This window comes from Choloepus didactylus, chromosome X (genome assembly GCF_015220235.1).
Source record: "Choloepus didactylus isolate mChoDid1 chromosome X, mChoDid1.pri, whole genome shotgun sequence".
NCBI lineage: Eukaryota > Metazoa > Chordata > Mammalia > Pilosa > Megalonychidae > Choloepus > Choloepus didactylus.
Window position 1 is genome coordinate 187,551,625 of NC_051334.1, and position 21,174 is coordinate 187,572,798.

General features: G+C 44.1%; 1 protein-coding gene across 1 annotated transcript in view; it reads left to right on the forward strand.

Annotated features, from left to right (window-relative positions):
* The first annotated feature begins 1,356 nt into the window (after positions 1-1,356).
* Positions 1,357-21,174, forward strand: part of MECP2 (methyl-CpG binding protein 2) — a 66,891-nt gene continuing 47,073 nt past the window's right edge. The window contains exon 1 of the mRNA XM_037820727.1: positions 1,357-1,501. Coding sequence (XP_037676655.1) covers positions 1,440-1,501 — 62 coding nt within the window. The 5' untranslated portion in view covers positions 1,357-1,439. The remainder of the gene's footprint in view (positions 1,502-21,174) is intronic.

Genomic DNA, 21,174 nt, shown 5'->3' on the forward strand with positions numbered 1-21,174 from the left:
TTCCCTGCCCCTTTTCAGCCCACATAGGACCTCTTTCTTAGTCCCCAACATACCAGGAGTAGCCTTTCCTCAGGGCCTTTGAAGTTGCCTGGAATGCACCACCACCCCACCCAGATATCCATATGGGGGAATAAAATGAGGGAGAAAGCCTGTGGATATCTAATAGCACTCCCTTCTCCCTGGCTTAATCTTTTTCAAAGCATTTACCACTATGTGACATTATATTATATACTTATTGCCTGTTTAGCATGAATCTTGCCCACAAGAATGTTAGTTCACTGCCTTGCTCGTTGCTGAAATTGTAGAGCCTGGAACAGTGCCTGGCACAGAGTAGGTATTCAATAAATGAACGGAATGGAGGAAAGCCAAATCAGAATCAGAAATTTCTTTGTTAGGCATAGAACTAGCACAAGGAGCGGTGGAGGAATGGGATGTTGAATGGTCTCAGGGTAAGATCGCCTGAACCAACAGTCCTGTCCCGAACATCTGGCTCACTGCAACTTTTCTCCGACTCTTAAATATCTTCCCGAAACAGAACTGCCGGATCTCAGCTCCCAAATCACCTCTTCTAGGAAGCCTGGCCTCTCCCTTCCAGGCAGAGTCACGCGCTCCGTCCTCTGAGCTCCCACTGCCTCTCATCCACACCTCCACCAAACCATCTGTTCCAAGCATTGCGAGTCTGGTGCGGCCTTGACGGACATCCTCTTTCCCCCCCAACCAGAGTTCCACGAAGGCAAGGGCTGGGATCTGCTCGTCAGTTTCGTCCCCGGCCATCTGCGTGTCTGGCACGCGGCAGGCTCAGATGAAAGCAGGCAACGGGTAGGCCTCTTAAACCGAGGGCCCTCGGCTGTAACATCGCCAGGCCCCGGGGCAGGCGACTCTACGGCTTCTCCCGAAGGCAGCGCTATTGGGGAAAGGCGGGTGAAGTGGCGGACTTATTTCAGCGTACTTTGTGCGTTTGTGGACAGCAGGCCACCCGCCCGGCAGGGCCGTGCAAACAAGCCTTCGGAGCCCAGGCCTTCGCTCGCCCCAACTTCCGCGAGGGCCCATTAATCCTGCACATTCAAATTCCGCCCACTGAGCCAGTCCCCCAGGGTCCCAGCCGCCTCTTTCCCCAAAATGACGGCCTGCGGCAGCCAATCAGCGGCCGACTGAGGGTGTCCCGCCTCTTTTTCCCGGGCGGTAACTGACAGGAACTCCCGCCAATTCGCCGCGACGCCGCTGGGGCCCCGCCCCCTCTCGGCCTTCGCAGCCAGTGGCGGGCGGGCTCGGGGCGACGCGGGGCGGGGCCCGGGGGCGGGGCGCGGGCGCGCAGGTGCAGCTGCGCGCAGGCCGGCGGGAGGGCGGGGCGCGACGTCGCGCCGTGCGGGGTCTCGGCGTCGGCGGCGCGCGCACACCCTCCACTCGGAGAGAGGGCTGTGGTAAAAGCCGTCCGGAAAATGGCCGCCGCCGCTGCCGCCGCGCCGAGCGGAGAAGGAGGAGGAGGCGAGGAGGAGAGACTGTGAGTGGTACCGCCGAGGCCGCGGGCGGGGACCCTTCCTTGGAGGAGGGGGCCAGGGGCGGGACGTGGCGCGGGAGGGGCCCGCGGGATCGGGCGACTCGGCTGGCGGATGGCGTCCCTCCTCTCTACCCTCCCCCTCCCCCGCCTGCTGCCTCCATTGGTGGCTCCCCCCGCGGCCCGTCACTCGCGCTCGCGGGTGACCGTCCTCGTCGCGGTCTCGCGGGGCCGCCGCCCTGGGCCTCCTGCCCCACTCCCGCCCGCCCTTCGGCGCGCATCCCCGCCTCCGGCCCGGTGGGCGCCCGGGGCGCTGGGGCTCGGCAGCTTGGGGCTGCGCGCGCGTCCTGCCCTTCTCGGGGCTTCGGGCCCGCGGCGCCGTCGCGCGCCCGCGCCCCCGGCCCCGGCCTCTCCCTGGCTCGCGCTCTCCGTCTCCCTCCCTTTCGCGCCCCCTCTCCCGTTACTTTGCTCCCCCCCACCGGTGCGCGTGCGCAGTCCGCCCGCCGTCGGGAGAGTGCGCCACAAGGGCTCCTGCGCTCTCACCCCCCCATCGCTCCAGGTTGTGCCTCCCCCTCCTTCTCGCCCATTCCATGACTTTCTGCCCCCACTGGAAGCGAGTCAGTCCACCGGCTCCTTTGCGCCTCTCGCCCGAAGAAGTGGGTGGGAGCGATTGTCCACCCACCAAAGGGACTAGACGACTAGACACTGTGTTCCCGGGTCCCACAACTCATCATAAAGAGGTGGTGACTGTTCCCTCCAGGAGCCGTGGGCAGGGGACTCGGCGTCCGGCAGCACATGAGCGGCACATGAGGTTCCTCGGCGTGAGCGCGCCCCCGGGGAGCACAAGGGATTCTTTTCGGGTGCTGTGGTTTCGGAATATGAGCGCCCTCCCGTCCTCCCCCCTCCTCCCCGCCAGCGATCTTCCAGTTACATAAGTGTAATGGGACATGGTCGGTAATGGGCTCCCGTAGCCCCGGAGCGCGCCCCGCACAAGATCGCCAGGGCCAGATGTGGCAAGTTGACTGCACTGCTGTGGCTCCTTGTCGATTTTCCTGAAAGTTTATTCTCTTTTTAGTGCGGTTCTGACTGAATCACCTCAACTGAAAACTCGGGTGACTTTTATGTGGCGGTGGCAGTGTTGCTGGGGTTTTGCACTGAAGACTTAAGGTCATTGGGAAGAGTCTAAAAAGATCGATCTCACGAAGGAGACCGCTTGTGACGTTGATAAGCTTGCTTTGGAGTACATGGCAAGTCCCCCCACCCCCCACCCCTGTGTCAGTGGCTTCTGTTGTGAGTGTGTTGGGGTGTGGGTTGGTCATGGCAGAAATGGGCTCCACTGTCAAATTGACATTCCTGACTCTTGGGTACTTCAGGTCATTTTTTCCCAATAATGGGAATGGGCTCTGCTTTGTGCTGTTCACGTGTCGCGTCTCCACTGTGCAGATCAGTGACCCAAATTGGTGAGTTTATAGGTTGTAATTAAGAGAATGGTTGGTGATCACGTAATCAAACCTACCGAGTGTGGAGCCGACTGGCTTAGACTTAAGAAGACTCTCACAAGTTTGGGGCATTTTGTTATACTGTAAAAATGAAGCATATTCAGACTTCTCTAGTAAAATTGAACTGTTGATAGTCAGTGATTACTCTAGAGAGGGGTTTGGGTTCTGTAACTGGACTAGTGAGATTAAGCTGACCCTCTTGGGTCTTTTGAAATATGCTGGGTCCCTATAAAAAAGACCGGGTCTGGATATATTAGGTCTTTTGGGAATTTCCACCAGAGATTTCCAGAGAGAGAGGCTTATTTATGGGATTTACAGGACTTCTACTTCAAATCCCGGTCAGAAAGCCGAAGAAACGCTCGCTTTTATTTTTCTGACCTGGACACTGTCAGCAGCTCAGACAGCACAGTGAATGGAGTAAAAGCATGATTGGCTTTTGTATGTTGATTAAAGTGATCACCCATTCAGGGCAGGTCAGATAGATGGCCACTCACTGGGATCTGCGCATGTCCACATACACAGACGCACAAGCCTCACTTGACGAAGATTTCAAGGTTTGTACATCTGAACCTAAAAAGTGACAAGACTAGGTCTCTGGTTTCCCCTTTTGTAGTTGGTGATGCGGTGGTGTCTGGTGCCCGTCCAGTTAGCTGTCGGCCATACCCCTAGCCCTTTAACCGGTCCAGGCGTCTTCCAGAATCGAGTTTCTCTGCAGAGTGCCTGGTGGCATCTAAAGTCAGCGTGTCCTAACAGCTGGAAGAAACCTTGTACAGCTTTCTTGCTGGTACTGGCCTATCATGCTGTACTAATTCCTTTTATTTTTCTTTCCCAATTTGCTTGGAATGCTTTAACTCTAAAGAGCCAGGTCTTTTTTTTTTTCCCCCCCACTTGATAGGAAAGCATCATGCAGTAAACCCGACTTTGACTTTTTTGCTGTTTGAAACCTGAGGTAGACCTGGGGCAAGGCACAGAGCACTGTCAGTGGAGGATTCTGTGTTTACATGTCTACAGTTTCCAACCAGAGTCCTTTCCAGTGGACTGGGGTGGAGTGGGGGGAGGCAAGCTGTGTAGTTCGAAGAAATAAAAAAGCTGGTTAGGTGACTCCAGTAGATGGTTGCCCCCACCCAAATACTCCTTCCCCCTCCTGGAGATGGCGTGAGAACTTTTGTTTCTTTAACCTCGAGTAACAAAACTGCTACTGCAGAGGTAAAATTGTTAGTTTCTTACTTGCGTCCAGGTTCCAACTCTCAAGTACCTTCTTGGGGCGGTTTTCATGATAAATGATGTGTCTTAGAGGCCTTCCTCTTTATTTATAAGGATTAATATTAGTGAACATCTTACGAGTGGCTAAGAGCAGTTTGTAGCCCGGCTACTTTGGCTGTCCCTGAGAAGAGCCCATAGACTGGTTGGCATGCCAAGTAACTAGCATTTGCAGTGCCTGGAGGATGGACGCTGGGCCCGGGAGGCAGCTGGCCGCGCTCTGGGCTCGCAGAAGGCTCAGCAGCGCGATGTGCAGCGCTGGGGCAAGCTAACTGCGTGTCTTCCATGCCCTGGGCTCTGGGGACTGCATGTGCAGACCGGCCTTATGCGGCTGACATGCACCATCTTTTTTTCTTGGGGAGAGCATTCTCGCTGCTCCACCCGGAGGACCTTGTCCTTAATACTTCCAGGGAAACGGCAGCTGTTCCCGCCGGGTCTTTACTTTGTTTGGCGCAGAACAAATGTCAACGGGTGCCTTCTCCTTTGGCTTGCTGAACAAAAGTTGTGTTCTTCTGCTTTCACCTGCTCCCTTTGGCCTTTCTCTTGCAAGGACGCTTTTCAGACTGAAAGCTTTCTTTGCATGCCATTGCTTAAACACTTGGTTCGAAGAGTTTGTTGGTATGTTTGGTGTTGTGTGGGATAACCGAGCGGGAGTGGGAATTCGGGAATGGGCAGGGCACTCCCATTCTCATACCGAAATGGGGCAACCATTCCATTAGTAAAACCTCAGCCTTTATCACTTCTTCAAATTACACTGATGTGGGTCTCCTTGCACGTTAATGTGTCATCACTCTAGTCGCTGAGTTGTTTTGCAGTCACTACTGGCTGGATTCTTGTTACTGCCTCTGAAGCTGGTGGGACCGAGCTTAGTAAGGGTTCACGTGACTTCCTTGCCAGAAGAGCTGGAGGTGTTAGATAGGTGGACCTGCAAATCCCTGCTTTATTGCCGTTTCTACCTAACTGGTCTCACTTTTTGTTTATTTGTTGTTGTTGTTGTTTTAATAAAATCTTGATTTAATCAACGGGCTTAAATTTTCAGAGCTGGAAGGAACCTTAGTCCAGGATCCCTCAGTTGGCAAGTAGAAAAATTGTAGCCTTGAGGCATTATGACTTCTCCAGGGCCTCCCAGCCGGGATACCAGTTTGATTTTTATTATACAACTAGCCGAGTAATATTGTTAACTCGACTTCTGGGATTTCAAAGCATTTGATGACTTGAAGATTTGTTTAAGGGAATTATGAAGCCTCATACTATCCTGGTAGTTAAAGACCAGCGGCAGTTACAGACCAACAGTAAACGCCAGGGTCGATACTGCCCTTTCTCTGGATTTGATTGCACGAGTAATTGTTTGTGGGAATAGTTTCTCGGTTGTGCGCTCTGGTCTTTTTTTAGTCTGAGATGAAAGTGCTACACTTGGACAGTCATGGTATCAGAGATTAGCTAATATGGGGCAGTTTAGAATGATGGTTATCTTAATGACAAAAAATCTTTTTGGAACATGGGTTCGAAAGCAAAAGGGAAGCTGTCAAACTAATACCTTAGTGTGTTGAACCTTGCAATTTAGTGATCTGAGAGGTTTCAAAGCACTTGCTCCAAAATGGACTTCCATAATTTGGACGATGGCTTTGGAGTCCCCAGGCTCTTGGTTTCCATTGGCGCTGCTTTTTGTCTCTTGGGTTTAAAGCCCTTTTACGTGATGTTACAGCAGCTTGCAGCAGCTTTAGCTGCTTGTAGAAGAAGGGAGACTGCCTCTTCATTTGGTGTATGCTTTTTGTGGTGATAACTTTGATGATGCATGTTCTCTTGAACATGTATTCTCTCTCTCTCTCTCTCTGGGTATTTCCATATGACTTGGTGGCAGAAATACTGCCAAAGATTACCACTAACGGTAAGCTTTGTAGTGTCAAAGTGTTCCCCAGAGGTGACAAGACATGTGGTAGTGTCAATTTTAACACGAATGAATCTCTTTTATTTTAGTGCTGTGTGTTATGTGCCAGTGATTTGCAGTCTATACTTTGTTTCCAGCGAGGCAAGAAAGGAACTAACCTAGTATCTTGTCTATATGTTTATCTTCAGAATGTCCCAAATAGCCCTGGGAAAAAGGTCGTGCAGCACAATGGGGGCTTTCAACTTACAATTTTCTTTGTTTTAGGCTCCATAAAAATACAGACTCACCAGTTCCTGCTTTGATGTGACATGTGACTCCCCAGAATACATCTTGCTTCTGTAGACCAGCTCCAACAGGATTCCATGGTAGCTGGGATGTTAGGGCTCAGGTAAGTAACCTTCCTTTTTTTTTTTTTAGTATATGTCCTGGTTTGGCCATCTGTTTTTAAAACAAAAACAAAAACAAAAGGAAAAAAAACACGATATACTACTCTTGGACAGTATAAAAGTACCCCAAAGACTAAAGACATAACTGTGCCAAACTGTGCCATATAATAAAAAAAAGTCACTTCCCTGAGCCCTGAAAGGTCAGTTTGGGTAGGGTTCCTTTGGTAGCCACAGCCTGATGTGGGGGTGGGAGTCAGATTAGAGCCGGAACTGGTGAGCTGTGGCTTCAGTTCACCTTGCTGCAGGTCAGCTGAGCCGAAAGGCTGCTCCCTGAACTCTTTCACCAGCTGCTGCTCTTCAGCATGGGGCTTTGTTTTGTTTTGTTTGGGGTAAATGGCTGGTGGCCATTAGTGAGCGGCTGTAGTGCGTTTGCAGATCCAGGGACTGGTGTGGAGTCCCTGTAAAGATGACGTTCTGAAAGCTGTCCCGGGACAGTGGAGACCATGGCTCATCGAGTGTGCTTGCCACGCTCCTTCCGCTGTAAAGAGAGCATGCAGGGACCCACGCGCCTGGCTCTCAAGACTTGGCTACAGGCAAGCTGGGGCGCATGCTCCGATGGTGTATCAGCCACACGTTCCGTTACCGTGGCACTGTGGCGTGGACTTGACTTTTATAAAAGCGTGTGGTTCCTTAATTCCTCCACCAGTAGGCTCAACATCTCGATTTTACTCAGTGGTCACTCCACATTTGATATTCTGACACCTTGGATTTCGAACATTCAGTGTGGTAAGGCTTTCGGTTTCTCTTCCTAAGAAAAATTACGAGTTTACATGTATGCCACCCTTTCGATTCCCATCTAGACCCCAGGCAGCCCTTCCTTACGTACTCTGTAGTGGTTTCTGGCACCTCAATGTAAAGCTGTTTTAGACCTCTGTAAGAAACAGCCAGTTTTAGAAACTGTGTGAGAGGGCAGAGTCTGACCAGAGAAAAATAGAAGGTGTGAGAGAAAATGAAGAGCATTGTGCTTCCTGCGAGTCCCAAATTTGGTTCTCTTCCTGATCCTGTGACTCAAATTGTCATTCCCCTTTGCTGAGGACTGTGCTCTGGGCCACGCTGACAGGACGTTCTTTGTACTCTGCGTATTTATGCTGGTGGGAGTTTTGTGGCTGAAGCTTTGTGCATTGTCTCTGAAATTGTGTTGACTAAATATAATATGGTGAGCGAATGGGTTTCTTCTGCTGTATTTTAGGCCTCAGGTTTGTGTTTTTAATATTCTTTTACTCAGATGACAAATGGACTTTTTAAAAAAGGCGGTGGCGATACTATACAGTTTCCCCTACGAAATGTGGAAAGGAAGAGGTGTTTTTAAGAATATCTCTTCTTATGAATAGGGAAGACATGGCCATTTGGGCTTAAGGAACTTTGAAGGGAATCCTCGAAGGACAGAACCTGCCTTCAGTAGATAAGTGTAACCATTTAAAAGTGTATCAAGTAAACCAATGAAAGCTCTCACTTTCCAGTCCTACCACCTGAGGTAACCCACTGTTGACAGTTTAATGTAGTTCTTTTCAAAATCTTCTGAGGCCATACAAATAGATGCTCATTGTTTGGGGGTGTTGTTTTTTGGTTTTTGTTTTGATTTGTTGTGTTTTTAATAAAACCAGGTGGTATTATACATATTCTGCCTCTCTCCATGTCAGTACGTTTATATCTGCCTTTTTGTACAATAGCAGTGTAGTGTTCATGGTGTCGATTTATTCTCATGTAGTTCATCATTCCCCTATTGATTTTTCCAATGGTTTGCTATTAAAAATACTGCTGTATTGAACTTTCTCATGTGCCAGTATTTCTGAAGAATGGCTGCCTAGACTTGGAGCTGCTGGTGGATACCGCCATATCGCCTTCCAAAATGGCTGTACCAGTTCCCACGACAGTATGTGAAAGTGCCAGCTTCTCATACCCTTGCCAGAATTGGAGATCTATCTTTTAAATTTGTGCTCTTTTGATCATTACTGAGGTTGAACCTCAGTAATAATTGGCCATTTATATTTTGTCTTTGTGAACTGCCTGCTCATATTCTTCCATCGGGATATTTCCTCTTAAATGGAGTTATAAGAACTCTTAATGTAGTCAGGATATTAGCTCTTTGTCATAATGCAAATATTTTTTCCACTTTGTCATACGTCTTTTGATTTTGCTTGTCTGTCTTTTTTTGAATTCTGGTAACATGTAACAAAACTTACCATTTTAACCATTTTTACATGTTACAATTCAGTGGCATGAATTACTTGCTTGTCTTTTTAATAATAAAATTTCTGTTATGGGCTTTTTTTTTTTTTTTTTTGCTTTTATACTTAGAAAGTCCTTCCCTACTCTTAAGAACAGATATTCACCTATATTTTCTTCCTACAAAAATTTATGATGTACTGTACTATTCGACACATACAAAAGAATATTGGTAAGTTGCCCTATATTTTTCTTGTGGTTCTTAAGTGTATTTTTTGGTATTTAACTTTAGAATGGAAGGAAGTCTAGAGCCATCTAGCCAGTTGTGTCATAGCCATTTGTTGAATAAACCATGCATTCTTCACCTTTATCATATGCTGAATTCTTAAAGTGAAGAAAGTGCTTCTTAAACTTTTTTCCTATTTTCTCTTTGAAGTTGCTTTTTTTCTTCCCACATTTTTTTCTTTGTTGGACTTGGTGGCGGGCCCATCAGCAGATAATCTTTTAGTCATTCACCTGACATATTTGATCACCTGCTTTGAGCCAGCTGATGCCCTGAAGTGGCGTGATTCTCATTCATTGAGGGAATGGGGCTGTGGAGGTCAGGTTGCCATCCGACCACAGAGCTTGTTCTGGAAGACTCGAGAGAATAGTGGATCTTCCCAAAAGTATGTTTTAGATAAACCAGGAGGAATCCAGAGTTCCGTGCATGTGTGTGTGTTACATCTTGCTGTATAAGTTAGAGCTTTAGAGTAGACTGCGACATAAGCATAGTTTGTTTTCTAACTGATGTAATTGCAGGCTCATTTTTGTCTTGAATTACGATGAGGGTTTTTTCCTGTTGAAACATTTCTATGTTTGGTTAGCTTGGTTGTGATGGAATAAAAGTTGCCTACTGATAAAAATGGTAATTTTCTTTTATGGTGATTTTGAAGCTTTTCTGTAATAGCCGCTACAAATAAAGACATGCTTTTGGTGAATATGTTCTTAGGGGAGCAAATGTAATTTTTGCAACTTGCATCATTTCAATCTAATAAATACCCTCAAAGCTGAGGTGGAATCCTGATTTGGATTGAAAATATTTTTACTTAAAAGAGAAGGGATTTAAATGACTTGTGATTAAGGAAAAGTCTTGAATAAGCCTGTTTTTTTTAAAGTGATTTCTTTTAATAGTTAGGTATATAATACAGAATTCAAAAGGTGGTATAAAAAGGCTATATAGGGAAAAGTCTCCCTGCCACCCCCATCCCCAGCCATTCAGTTTCTCTCCCTAGAGGCAGCCACCATTACTAGTTTCTTATCAGTCTTTCTAGATATATTTTCTATTTTTACTTATGTGTGCTTGTGTATATATTTTATGTGTATCTGTATACACACAGGGGTGTGTGGGGTGTGTGTGTGTTTACACAAATAGTAAAATAGTGTGCACATTTACGAAGCTTGCTATTTTCAGTTAGTATAGTTTGGAAATTGTCCTGTATCAGTTCGTAGACAGCTGTATCTTTCTTTTTATGGATTGGGTTAGTGGTCCATTATATGGAGGTATTGTGTTTTATTTAACCAGTTTTCTATTGATAGATAATTATATGTTTCCAATTTTTAAAATCTCATTAACACCGTAGCGAAGAGTCTTTTATGTATGCCATTTTGCTCTTGGACACATTTATCTGTAGGATAAATTCCTAGAAGTGGGAGTTGTTGGGTCAAAGGGTGTATGCATTTTAAAGTTGGAGAGGGATTGCTAAATCAAGGGTAGCCTTTTAATTGTAGGTTTTTAAAGAAAAAAGTACATACATGTAGATAAGCACCCATGTTTATGAGTGCAGTCCTATTTGTGGAGATCAGAGAGAGTAATCAGGCAAGGGAAGATCTTTTTTAGCAGTTAGCACTAGAAAGCACAGCTAAGGAATCCTCCGTTTCCCCAGGTGTGACTTGTGTGTGAGGAGGACCCGTGGAGCAGGAACTTTCACCTGGGGAGGAGTACTTCGGCCAGTTCTCCTTGAGGATCCTGAGGAAAAAATGGAGCGTTTTTCTTTTGGGAAAGTTCTGAGTTGGGGGAGCTTCTTGGAGCTTGGGGTTTGAGGGTCTCCCTCGGCCACTGCATCTTCCTATAAAACCAAGTGTCCGTGCCTCTTCTGTATTGTCGTACGCGTCAGGAGTAGACTGGGAGAGTGTTCAGGACCAGATGGCTTGGGCTTCGACTTCATTTGTCTATGGCTGTTTCACTCTTTATATAGGAACACTCTATTCATTTTGCCTCCACTAATTGAGTGGTTCTGCATGGGTTCCTGAGCTGGATGCCGGGGATACAACGGTGACCGGCACAGGGTGTCCTCCACGGCTGTGAACGCTATGATGGAGAAGTGCTGGGTGCCAAGGGAGCATGGGAACGTGAGAGGGGGCTTCCGTCGGGATTCTGGGGGTGGGGTCAGGGAATGGACTTCTTGGAAAAAATTGTACCCAAGACCTGAAGGGTAAGGACATGTTAGCTAGGTCGAGGAGAAAGTACGAGTAGGGGGCAAAGTGGGAGTCCCGGGGAAGGCGCAGCATGGAGAAGGCTCAGACAGGAGAGAATGTGCTTGGCTGCTTCAGAGCAGTTGAGCTTGTGCAGCGGAGAGAGGAGAAGCCAGCTGGGCCGCAGCAAGAGGGGCCTTTCTGGCTCCAGAGTGTGCCACCCCCAGAAGTCCAAGCCCAATTGCACCAGGGTGGCCTCCCAGGCTGGCTTTCCCTCCCAGCTGCAGTGCACTCTGGGATGTTCCCCAGGCCCCAGACCCCTGGCTGCTCTGTTCATCCGTCCTGTCCCCTTTCCACCCCACACTGCTCTGTCAACAGGCCATCTGCCCTGAGCTGACCTCCCGTCGTGCCCTAACCCCCCTCCCCTTGGTACCCCCGGGGCTCCATCCCCAGGCCTCCAGCAGGGTCAAGGCTGCCCCTTCTCCAACACAGTTCGTTCAAAAGTGCTGGGCTGCGTGGGCTCTGGAGCGCGCCTGGGACGCAAATCACCTGCCAAGTCAAGCGCACTCCTGAGCCCTCCTGAGCCCTCCTGACGCTGATGACTGGATTTTTGAACAAGACTCCCCGGCGAAGGAAGCAGTGCGGAAACAAGCTCCTTGGCTCCTCGAGGACCAGTGCCCAACAGCTCATGCGGGTCCCCCCTGCCGAGACTCTGTGACGGGCTGTGCGGGTCCCCTCCGAGCCTGGGGTCAGGGGGAGCCTGCTGCCTGCTCCTCCGGCCCCTCCCTGGTGGAATGACCACCCCTTCTGCCTTGGAGGGGCAGGCCTGCCCGCACTGCTACCCCGCCCTCTTCCTCCCCAGCGTCCAGGGGTAGTGCACTCACCACCCGGGCTGAATAAATGTGAACTTCCTGCCAGGGTTGTGTCCGCTTTCTTTTTCTGGAACTAAAATACTGCAGATACTGCTAAATCCCAGCCTAGCTGTCCACCCTATTCTCTGCCTCCCCGAGGTAACCAGTAGCCTAAAGGTAATAATGGAAACTCTCCATGCAGCATTTTGTACTTTGATTGCAGATGACAATGTATAATATTTTCAAGTGGTTTTTAAATTTACAGGAGGACGTCCTACTGTATGCAACATTCTGTGACCTGCGTTTTTCACTCAATCCTTTGCTTTTGCGATCGGTCCGTGTTGGTGTATGTAGACCTGTTCATTCATTGATGTGCAGCACAAACACTTCTGCAGCTTGAGCCTCACTGGAGCCCTGAGGGAGGAGAGGCTTGGGGAAACCAAGGGTGGCGTCTGGGTTGTGTTTACGTCCTTCTTCCCTTAACCAGGAAGAAGATATTTTTATTCCTATGTTTGTGAAAGCTTTCTACAAAAAAAGGCACCCATTTTCTAGATTTACTAATGGGGCAGTCCGAGGGTTTTATTTTTCAATTTGAAAGAAAGCAAACCAGTTTCTGGGATAGGCACGTTTCCCTCGGTGTCTTACTTCCCATCTCCTTTGCCACGTTCCATACGGCTGCTGAAACCAGAACGTGAGCACTTTTAAGCATGAGCTTACTTTCCATCTGTGAATAATTTTTGGAACTATTAAAGTTTCTTTGGTATCTTTGGGGCTTCTACTGGTACTTAAGTTTTAAAGTTACTTTGAAAAATTGTCTTTTAGATTTTTCTACACATATTTATTTAGTGACTTATTTTTAAATATAAATTTCTGTGTTTCTGGGTTTGTGTTTTTGTAAACAGCAGAAGGTATTAGTCCATATTAAGTACTAATTTCCTCTAATATTTTCAGCTGTTTTTGGAATTATACTTGGCAAAAAAAATAGACAAATGTCTGCAGTTGTGACAGTTTGTCTTTTTGTTCCTTTTAATTCCAGAATAAATAATTTCAGTGCTTTTTTTTTTTCCTAAGCTCATAAGAACATGGAAATGATTACAGTCATCATGACAACTTAAGTAGTTAGGGAAGGTGGAGGGCCTTTTTTAAAGGTGGTATGACCCCTATTAAAAATGTTAATGTGGCTTGTAGGCTACTGTATAAAATCTCTTAGCCACCCTTCCAGGTCGCTTAAAATAAAAAAAAAAAAAAATCATAGTATTAGGCTCTTTTTAATTACACAACTAAAAAGTTTTGTAGGAAACTTAGAAAATGCTTGTAGGCACAAACATTTTTAAAAAAATTAAAATCGCTCTAGAAATTCCATGTGGAGAAAACTCCTGTTAATATTTGCTGTGTATCTTTCTAGACTAAGGGTCTTAATCTGGTGTTAAGAATTCAGGTTGTCTGTTGGGTGGGAAAAACACTGCATTTTTATTTTCACTGATCTCTAACTGAAATTTTTGATTTCCTTCAATTATGAATGTAGGCAGCAACAAACTATGGTGGTACTAGGAGTACTGGTGACTTTGTCACCAATAGAGCTCAGAGGTGGCTTTGTATCATATTGCAGTTGTTTCCGATATTTTGCAATATTATTTATGCTCACCACTACTTCAAAATTATGGTAAGTTATATGGCCCACCTCTGTTTCTTGTTATTTGACATTTTAATAGAGAAGCATGTATTGTCATATCGTTAATTTTCAAAATATTTTGTAAATCCATTTCTATGCATTTTATGCATTTAAAAACATTCTTCTGAGAAGGGGTCCAGGCAGAAAAAGGTTAAGAACTGCTGTTTTATGCATTACCTATGCAAGACAAACCAAAAAATAGTCATTGCTTAATGAGTCAGTTATGTGGGGGAAAGAGGTCAAGGAAAACCCTAGAGCACAGGCAAACGTAAAAAAGGAGACAACGTGATGGTTAAAGCTTAGTTCATGTTACCATATCAGATATTTATGAATACATTTAGAGTTTTTCAGATATCACGCAAAGTAAAACGTGGCTAAGACTGTTTAAGAATACTTAAGGCACCTAAATTGCTTGGTGATGAATGGCCCAGAAGTTACCTTTGCTGTCCTCCTGCAATCCAGACAAGTATTTACTCTTCAAGGTGGCACACAGATGCCACCCTGGATCTTCCCTTCATTGAGCTCTTAGGTTGGAGCCACTGTTTCCCAGAACCCATAGCTTCCTTTTACTTGGGTTGCTCCTTCGTTTTCTGGAACACATCCTTAAAAAAACTCACTAAGATAGAGCGCACAGGTAGTAAACGGTAGTGGATACTGTGGTTGCTTACCCCATATCCATTTCCTCCTTCCTTCTTCCTAACAGAGCCCTGATATTGCTCAGCTTTCTACCTTATTCCCGTCTCCAGAAAGTATCCTTACGCCATTTGGCACGTTGCATCCCCTTGGCGACTGGTCGTGACCAGGGGTGGACATATGATCCCAGTTGGTCCAGTCGGACCAAAGGAAGGGCTTAGATTGCACGTTCAGGCAAGACTTTCTCTCTTTCTCTCATGTAAAGAAGGCAGTTGCTGCGGGCAGCTGTTTTGTGACCTCAGACTGAGAGATCAGGCCTGAGGACAAAGCTTACACGTGGAGGATGGTGGAGCAGACAGGTAGAAAGAACCTAGGTTCAGCTGGGAGGGGAGTCTCCCTTATTGTGGGATTGCCAGTTATGTGAGATGAGAAATGTTCCTATTGTTTAAGCCAGTTTGAGGTGGCTCTTCTGTTACTTGTAGCCAAAAGCATTATAACAGACAGTTTCAGAATCATTGCATGTCTGAAATGCCTTTGCTCTGCTCTTACATGTGATTGGCAGGGTATGAGATTCCAAACGGAAAATCATTTTCCCTCGTAACTCTGGAGGCATTGCTCCCGGTGTCTTTGCCAGTCAGGTGAGGGTTCTTTTGCAGATGACCTTCTCTCTCCCCTACCCGGGAAAATTTTAGCGTCTTTTTCTTCAGTGTCCTGAATTTTCACAAGAAGGTGTCTAGAGATGGGTCTTTTTCATTCATTGTGCTGGGGTCACATTCAATCTGAATACTTCTATTGTCAATTCATTTCTTTAAAAATGTGTTAACTTCCATCCATCCGTTTTTTCTTTCTTATGGATACTCCTATTAGTTTAGTTTTGGACCTCTTATATTGGTCCTTTGTCTCAGTCTTCTCATATTTTCCAGTTCTTGGTCTTTTTGCTCCGAATTTTGGAAGATTTCCTAGACTTCATTTTCTCTGCCTTCTGTTAAATTCTTTATTTCAGCCAAACCTTTTTTTTCTAATTTACTACAAAATCCCGTGTGACCACTGCCTAGATGCCACAGTTGTTAGCATTTTGGCATATTTGCTTGGTCTCTATAGATACGTGGATTTTTTATTCCTTTAACCGACCATTTGAAAGTAATACACAGACATCATGACATTTCACCCCTAATTACTCCAGTGTGTATCTTCCAGAAGTGAGGACGTTTTCCAATATCAGCACAATGCCATGATCACATCTAAAATATTAATAATTCTCTAGTGTTATCAGGCAGCTACTCTAAATGGATATTTCCCCAAATGTCTCTCATAGCTGTTTGAGGGGGAACTAGTTAGCAATTAAGACTCATACATTGTATCTGATGATGCCTCCTTTGTCTAGGTTAGCAGGAACAGTCTCCCTACCTCCAATCCAGCTGTGTTAGCAACTTTTTGAAGCAGTCGGTTCAGTTGTCTTATAGAAGAACCACATTCTAGATTTGTCTGTGTTCTTATGGTATCATTTAATTTTATTATCCTTTATATTAATTGTAAATTGAAAGTTAGGTTTGTAAGCTTCTTTAGGTTCAACATTTTGGGCAGGCATATTTCACAGATGGTGCTGTGTACTTCATAGAACATCAGATCAGGGGTACATAATGTCTGACTATCCTAGGACTCATGCCACTAATTTTCTCACTCGGTTAAAATAGGAGGTGACTGCCAAATCTCTCCATTGTAAGTGTACAGGTTTCCTCTTGTAATTGATAAGCAATCTGTGGGCTGATACTTTGGCATAACCTGTGGGGTGATGCTTTGGCACCATACTAATATCCTGTTGCCCAAAAACCATTCGCCTGATGGTTTTGGCATTCATTGATGATCCTTGCCTGGATCCATTATTACACTGGGAGTTGCAAAATGATGGTTTTTCTAATTCTGTCATCCCTTCTACATTTAATGTTGACGTTACTCTGTAAAGAACTTTCCATCATCAAGTAGGGAGGAACTGTGTTTCCTCCTAAAAAGGCAGTGTAGATGCTTAATTCTTTGCCTTTAATTACTAATTTTCAGAGTAAGGAGTTGGTGTGATAGTCACCTCGAATGGTAGGAAAATATTTGTGTTGTGTTGTGTTTTCTTCTCTCTCTTGCTCGCGTGCTGTCTCTCGTCAATATGGACTTGTGTAGCTTTATTTGTTAAATGTTTTACAGTTCAGCTACAGTCATTATTCTTTTTGATGTTCAAATTAGTCCAAATTTGGTCAATGAGAGCCTCTTCATGCTGGCTCCTGTGTCCTCTTAAAACACCCTCATTAATTAGTTTTTGAGCAATTACTTGCTTTCTGGCATAAGATATTTCGTCCCAACATGTACTTTTCCTGTTCCAGAACTGGTTCCAAGGAGCTCTGGTTCCTTTTAATGGGAGATGGTGTCCAAGATATGGGTACAAAGTGTGCTTATTCTTAATGGGGTGGCTTTCTCTTAGACCCTTTCAGTGGACAGAGCTAGAAAACATACTGAAAAAACATGTAAAGATCCTGAATGCTTATAGATACTTTCAATGGAAATTTAACATTACAGGGATTTTCTTTACCTTTTTTTACCCTTGTGTGTCTTTTTCTTGCACAGAAAATGTTGGTTCCTAATAACATGAACATGGTTACTTATTTGTTTTTATTTTGTAATATACGTAAAACAGTTACAAAGTTCCAGGACCAAGGTTACTGCTAACAATCAAAATACCAAATGAAGTTTAAGGTTTCCGCACAGCTTACTGTCCTTAGAGTGCTCAGCCCCTGAAGCTGCAGGCTCTGTCCAGGTTTCAGCCAACCCGCAGCAATGCTGACTGGGACCTGCCCTCCAGCGACAAGCCATTAAAAACAGGAAACTCACCCAAGACCGGGCTCTTCTTCCAAGCATCACCTCCCTCCAGTTTTTCCTGCCTTTGGCCACTCTCCAGTGAGAGGGTAAGGATGTAAAGTCAAGATTACTGTGTACAAGAATCACCGAGGGGGTTTGCTTCTGGTAGTGGTCAGGTAGCGCATGGTGGACTGCCCTGCCTCTCTTGCAGATAACAGTTGTAAAGTCTGGACAAAAATAAAAAGCGGCATTCAGAGGCACTGGAGAATGAGCAAAGGCAGGCAGAAACTGGAGAGGAGCTGATGCTCGGAAGAAGGGCATGGCATTGGGTGAGTTTCCTGTTTTTAATGGCTTTTCACTTGAGTTCCCAGTCGGTGTTGCTGTGGGTTGGCTGAAACTTGGATAGAGCCTGCAGTCTCAGGGGTTGAGGAATCAGAAGATGGAGTTCAGAGCAACTTCAGCAGCTGGAAACTGAGGGAGGAAATCCTAGAAAGCAGAGAACCACTGTCAAGTGGCCCAGCTGAAGCATATAAACTCTGTCCAACTCCCTGAACTATGTGTGCATGGGGCAGACTCCACGCAGTCCAGCTAAGGCCGAAAAAACAAAACAAAACCAAAAAACCAGAGGTGCTGGCTGCTGCCCACCGTAGAGAAGACAGTAGTTTGGTGTTTGGGGTCAGCCAAGTTGACTGCTTGTTAAAATTTAAAGAAACTCTGCTCTTTGTAGGAACCTAACAGAATTCCAAATCTGACAGCACTTCATTCACAATGTCTAGGATATAATTTAAAATTACTAGACATATGAAGAAACAGGAAAACGTGACCCTTACGTAAGAGCAGGGGTTAGCAAATTTTTTCTGTAAATGGAAAATATTTTAGGCTCCGCAGGCCATACAGTTTCTGTCACATCTACTCATCTCTGCCATTGTGGTGGAAAAGCAGGCATACATACATAAATGAATAGGTATGATTGTTCCAATAAAACTTTATTTATTAAAAAAAAAAAAAGGCAGTGGGTTGAATTTGGCCCACAGGCCATAGTTTGGTACCCCTCCCATTCATTGGAGACATACCCCAGTTGTTAAAATTAACAGAGAAGAATTTTAAAGCAGCAGTTATAATTCTGCCCAGAAATATGGAAGAATAGGACTATTGAACAAATCAGTTGTCCTAAATCCAACTATATCAATAGTTACATTAATTAATAATTAATGTCAATGGACTAAACGCTTCAGTTAAAGTGTAGAGATTGTAGATTGGATTAAAAAGCCAAATCCAACTATATGTTTCCTGTAACATACGCAGTTTAAATACAAAGACACAACTAGGTTGAAAATAAATACCGAGCAAATGGTGAGCATAGGAAAGCTGAAGTGGTAATACCAGTGTCAAAAAAAGTAGATATGAAAACAAGAGCTATTACAGAGATAAAGAGGGACATTTCACAGTGATAAAAGAAGCAGTTCATCAGGAAGATGTTAACTGTCATAAATGTACATATGCCTAATTTCAGGCCCTGAAATACATGAAGAAAAAATTGAAAAAGAGAGAAATAGACAAGTCCATAGTCATAGTTGGAAATATTAACACCCTTCTCTCAATGATTGATAAAGCAACACCACAAAAATCAGTAATGACATACAAGATCTGAATGACATTATCAGCCATCTTGACCTAATTGACATTTATAGAATAATACACAGAACAGCTGAAGACTGCACATTCTTTTCAAGTGTTCCTGATACACCCCAACAGTGTGTGATTTGCTGGGCCATAAACAAGTCTCAGTAAATTTCAGAAGCTTGAGATCCTGCAGATTATGTTCCCTGACCAGAATGGGATTGTATTAGAAATCATAGAAATCACAACACCAAGATATCTTTAAAAAAAAACAAACAAACAGATATTTGAAAATGAAAGTATAAATTTCTAAATAACTCGTGGGTCAAAGAAGAAATCACAAGAAAAATTAGAAACTATTTTAAATGATAATGAATTATAAAAATATAACATTAAGATTTGAAGGATGCAAATAATGGACTGTTTAGTGGGATAGCTATAGCTTTAAATATTTTGATTAGAAAGGAAAATAGATAAACCATTAGTAGTCTAAGGTTCCACCTTAAGAAGCTGGAAAAAGAAGAACAAAGTAAACCCAGAGTAGAGGAAAGGAAGGAAGTGATAGAGGTAAGAGCAGAAATTAGTGAAATAGAAAACAAATAATAGAGAAAATTAACAAAGCCAAAGGTCTTTTTTTTTTAATGTATCAACAAAACCCGACACAAAAGGAGAGAAGCACATAAGTTATTGGTATCCATCGTTAAAGGGGATATTGTTAAAGACTCATCAGACATTAAAAGGATTATAAGGAAATTTTATGCCAATAAATTTGACAACTTGGATGAAATTGACAAATTCCTTAAAAAATAGAACTTATCAAGACACATGAAATTTAAAAATTTATTAAATCTTCATCTAGTCAAGATTGAATTCACTATCAATAAGATCTTCCCACAAAGAAAACTCTAGACCCAAATGATTTTCACTGGTGAATTTTATCAAACATTTAAGGAATAGCACCACCCATAAACTTTTAGAAAATAGCTAGGAGAAGGAAAAACACTTCCCACATGTTTTATTAGTCCACATACCCCTGATATCAAAACCTTACAAAGACAGTACAAAAAAGAATCAGGCCAATATCCCTCATGAACATTGAACATAAATGCAAAAATATTAATAAAATATTAGCAATTTGAATCCAGCAACATAAAAAGGATAATACATCACAACCAAATAAGGTTTATCCCAGGAATGTGAGTCTGGTTTAACACTTGAAAACCAGTCAATGTAATTCACCCTATTAAGAGAATAAAGGAGAAAAATCATATTTAATCATCTCAATAAATGCAAAAAAAGCATTGGATAAAATTCAGTGCCCTTTCATGATAAAAAATAAAGTCTCAGCAGATTAGGAATAGATGGGAGCTTCCTCATCTGATAAAGTGCATTTATGAAAGAGCTACAGATAACTTGTACTTAATAGCGAAATATTGAACATGTTGCCCCCAAAATCAGTGAAAAGGCAAAGATGTCTACTCTTACTGCTTCTCTTCACATTGTGCCATAGGTCCTAGCCGGTACAATAAGGGAAGAAAAAAGATGAGGCGTCTATTGAAAGGAAGTAAAACTGGCTATATTTGTGGGTCAGGTAGAAAATTCTAAAGAATCTACCCCCTGTGCCCCTTCCCCCAAAATAAAACTAGAAATTCAGAGTCTATGGATACAAGGTCAGTATACATAAAATTAACTACATTTCTATATACTAGCAGCAAATAATTGGAACATGAAATTTGCAAAGCAATACCATTTATAATAATGTTATAGAACAAACTTCTTAGGAATAATTTGACAAAAAACGTGCAAGATCTATACACTGGAACTGAAAACATTGGTGAAAAATTAAAGACCTAAATAAATGGGAAGAGATACCATGTTCCTGGATTGAAAGACTAAATATCTTTATGTTGTCACTTTCCCCTGTATTGATAGGCAGATTCAGCATAATCCCAACCAGAACTGAGGGCTTGTCAAAATTGACAAGCTGATTTGAAAATTTATATGGAACTATAGAGGACCTAGAATAACCAAATAGTCCTGAAAAAGAACACATTTGGAGGACTTACACTACTTGATTTGATTTACAATAAATCTATAATAATCTATAATAATCCACTGCCTGATACTGGTATAAGGATAAGCACATAGATCAATGAAATAGAATAGAGAGCCCAGAGAGATGTGACAATTCTGTGGTCATTTGGTTTTCGTCAAGAGGTGCCAGAACAATCCAATGGGGAAAGGAAAGTCTTTCAGCAAATGGTGCTGAAGCAACTGGATATCCATACCAGAAAAAAAATGAACCTTGACCTTACCACACACCATACATAAAAATTAATTCAAGATGGA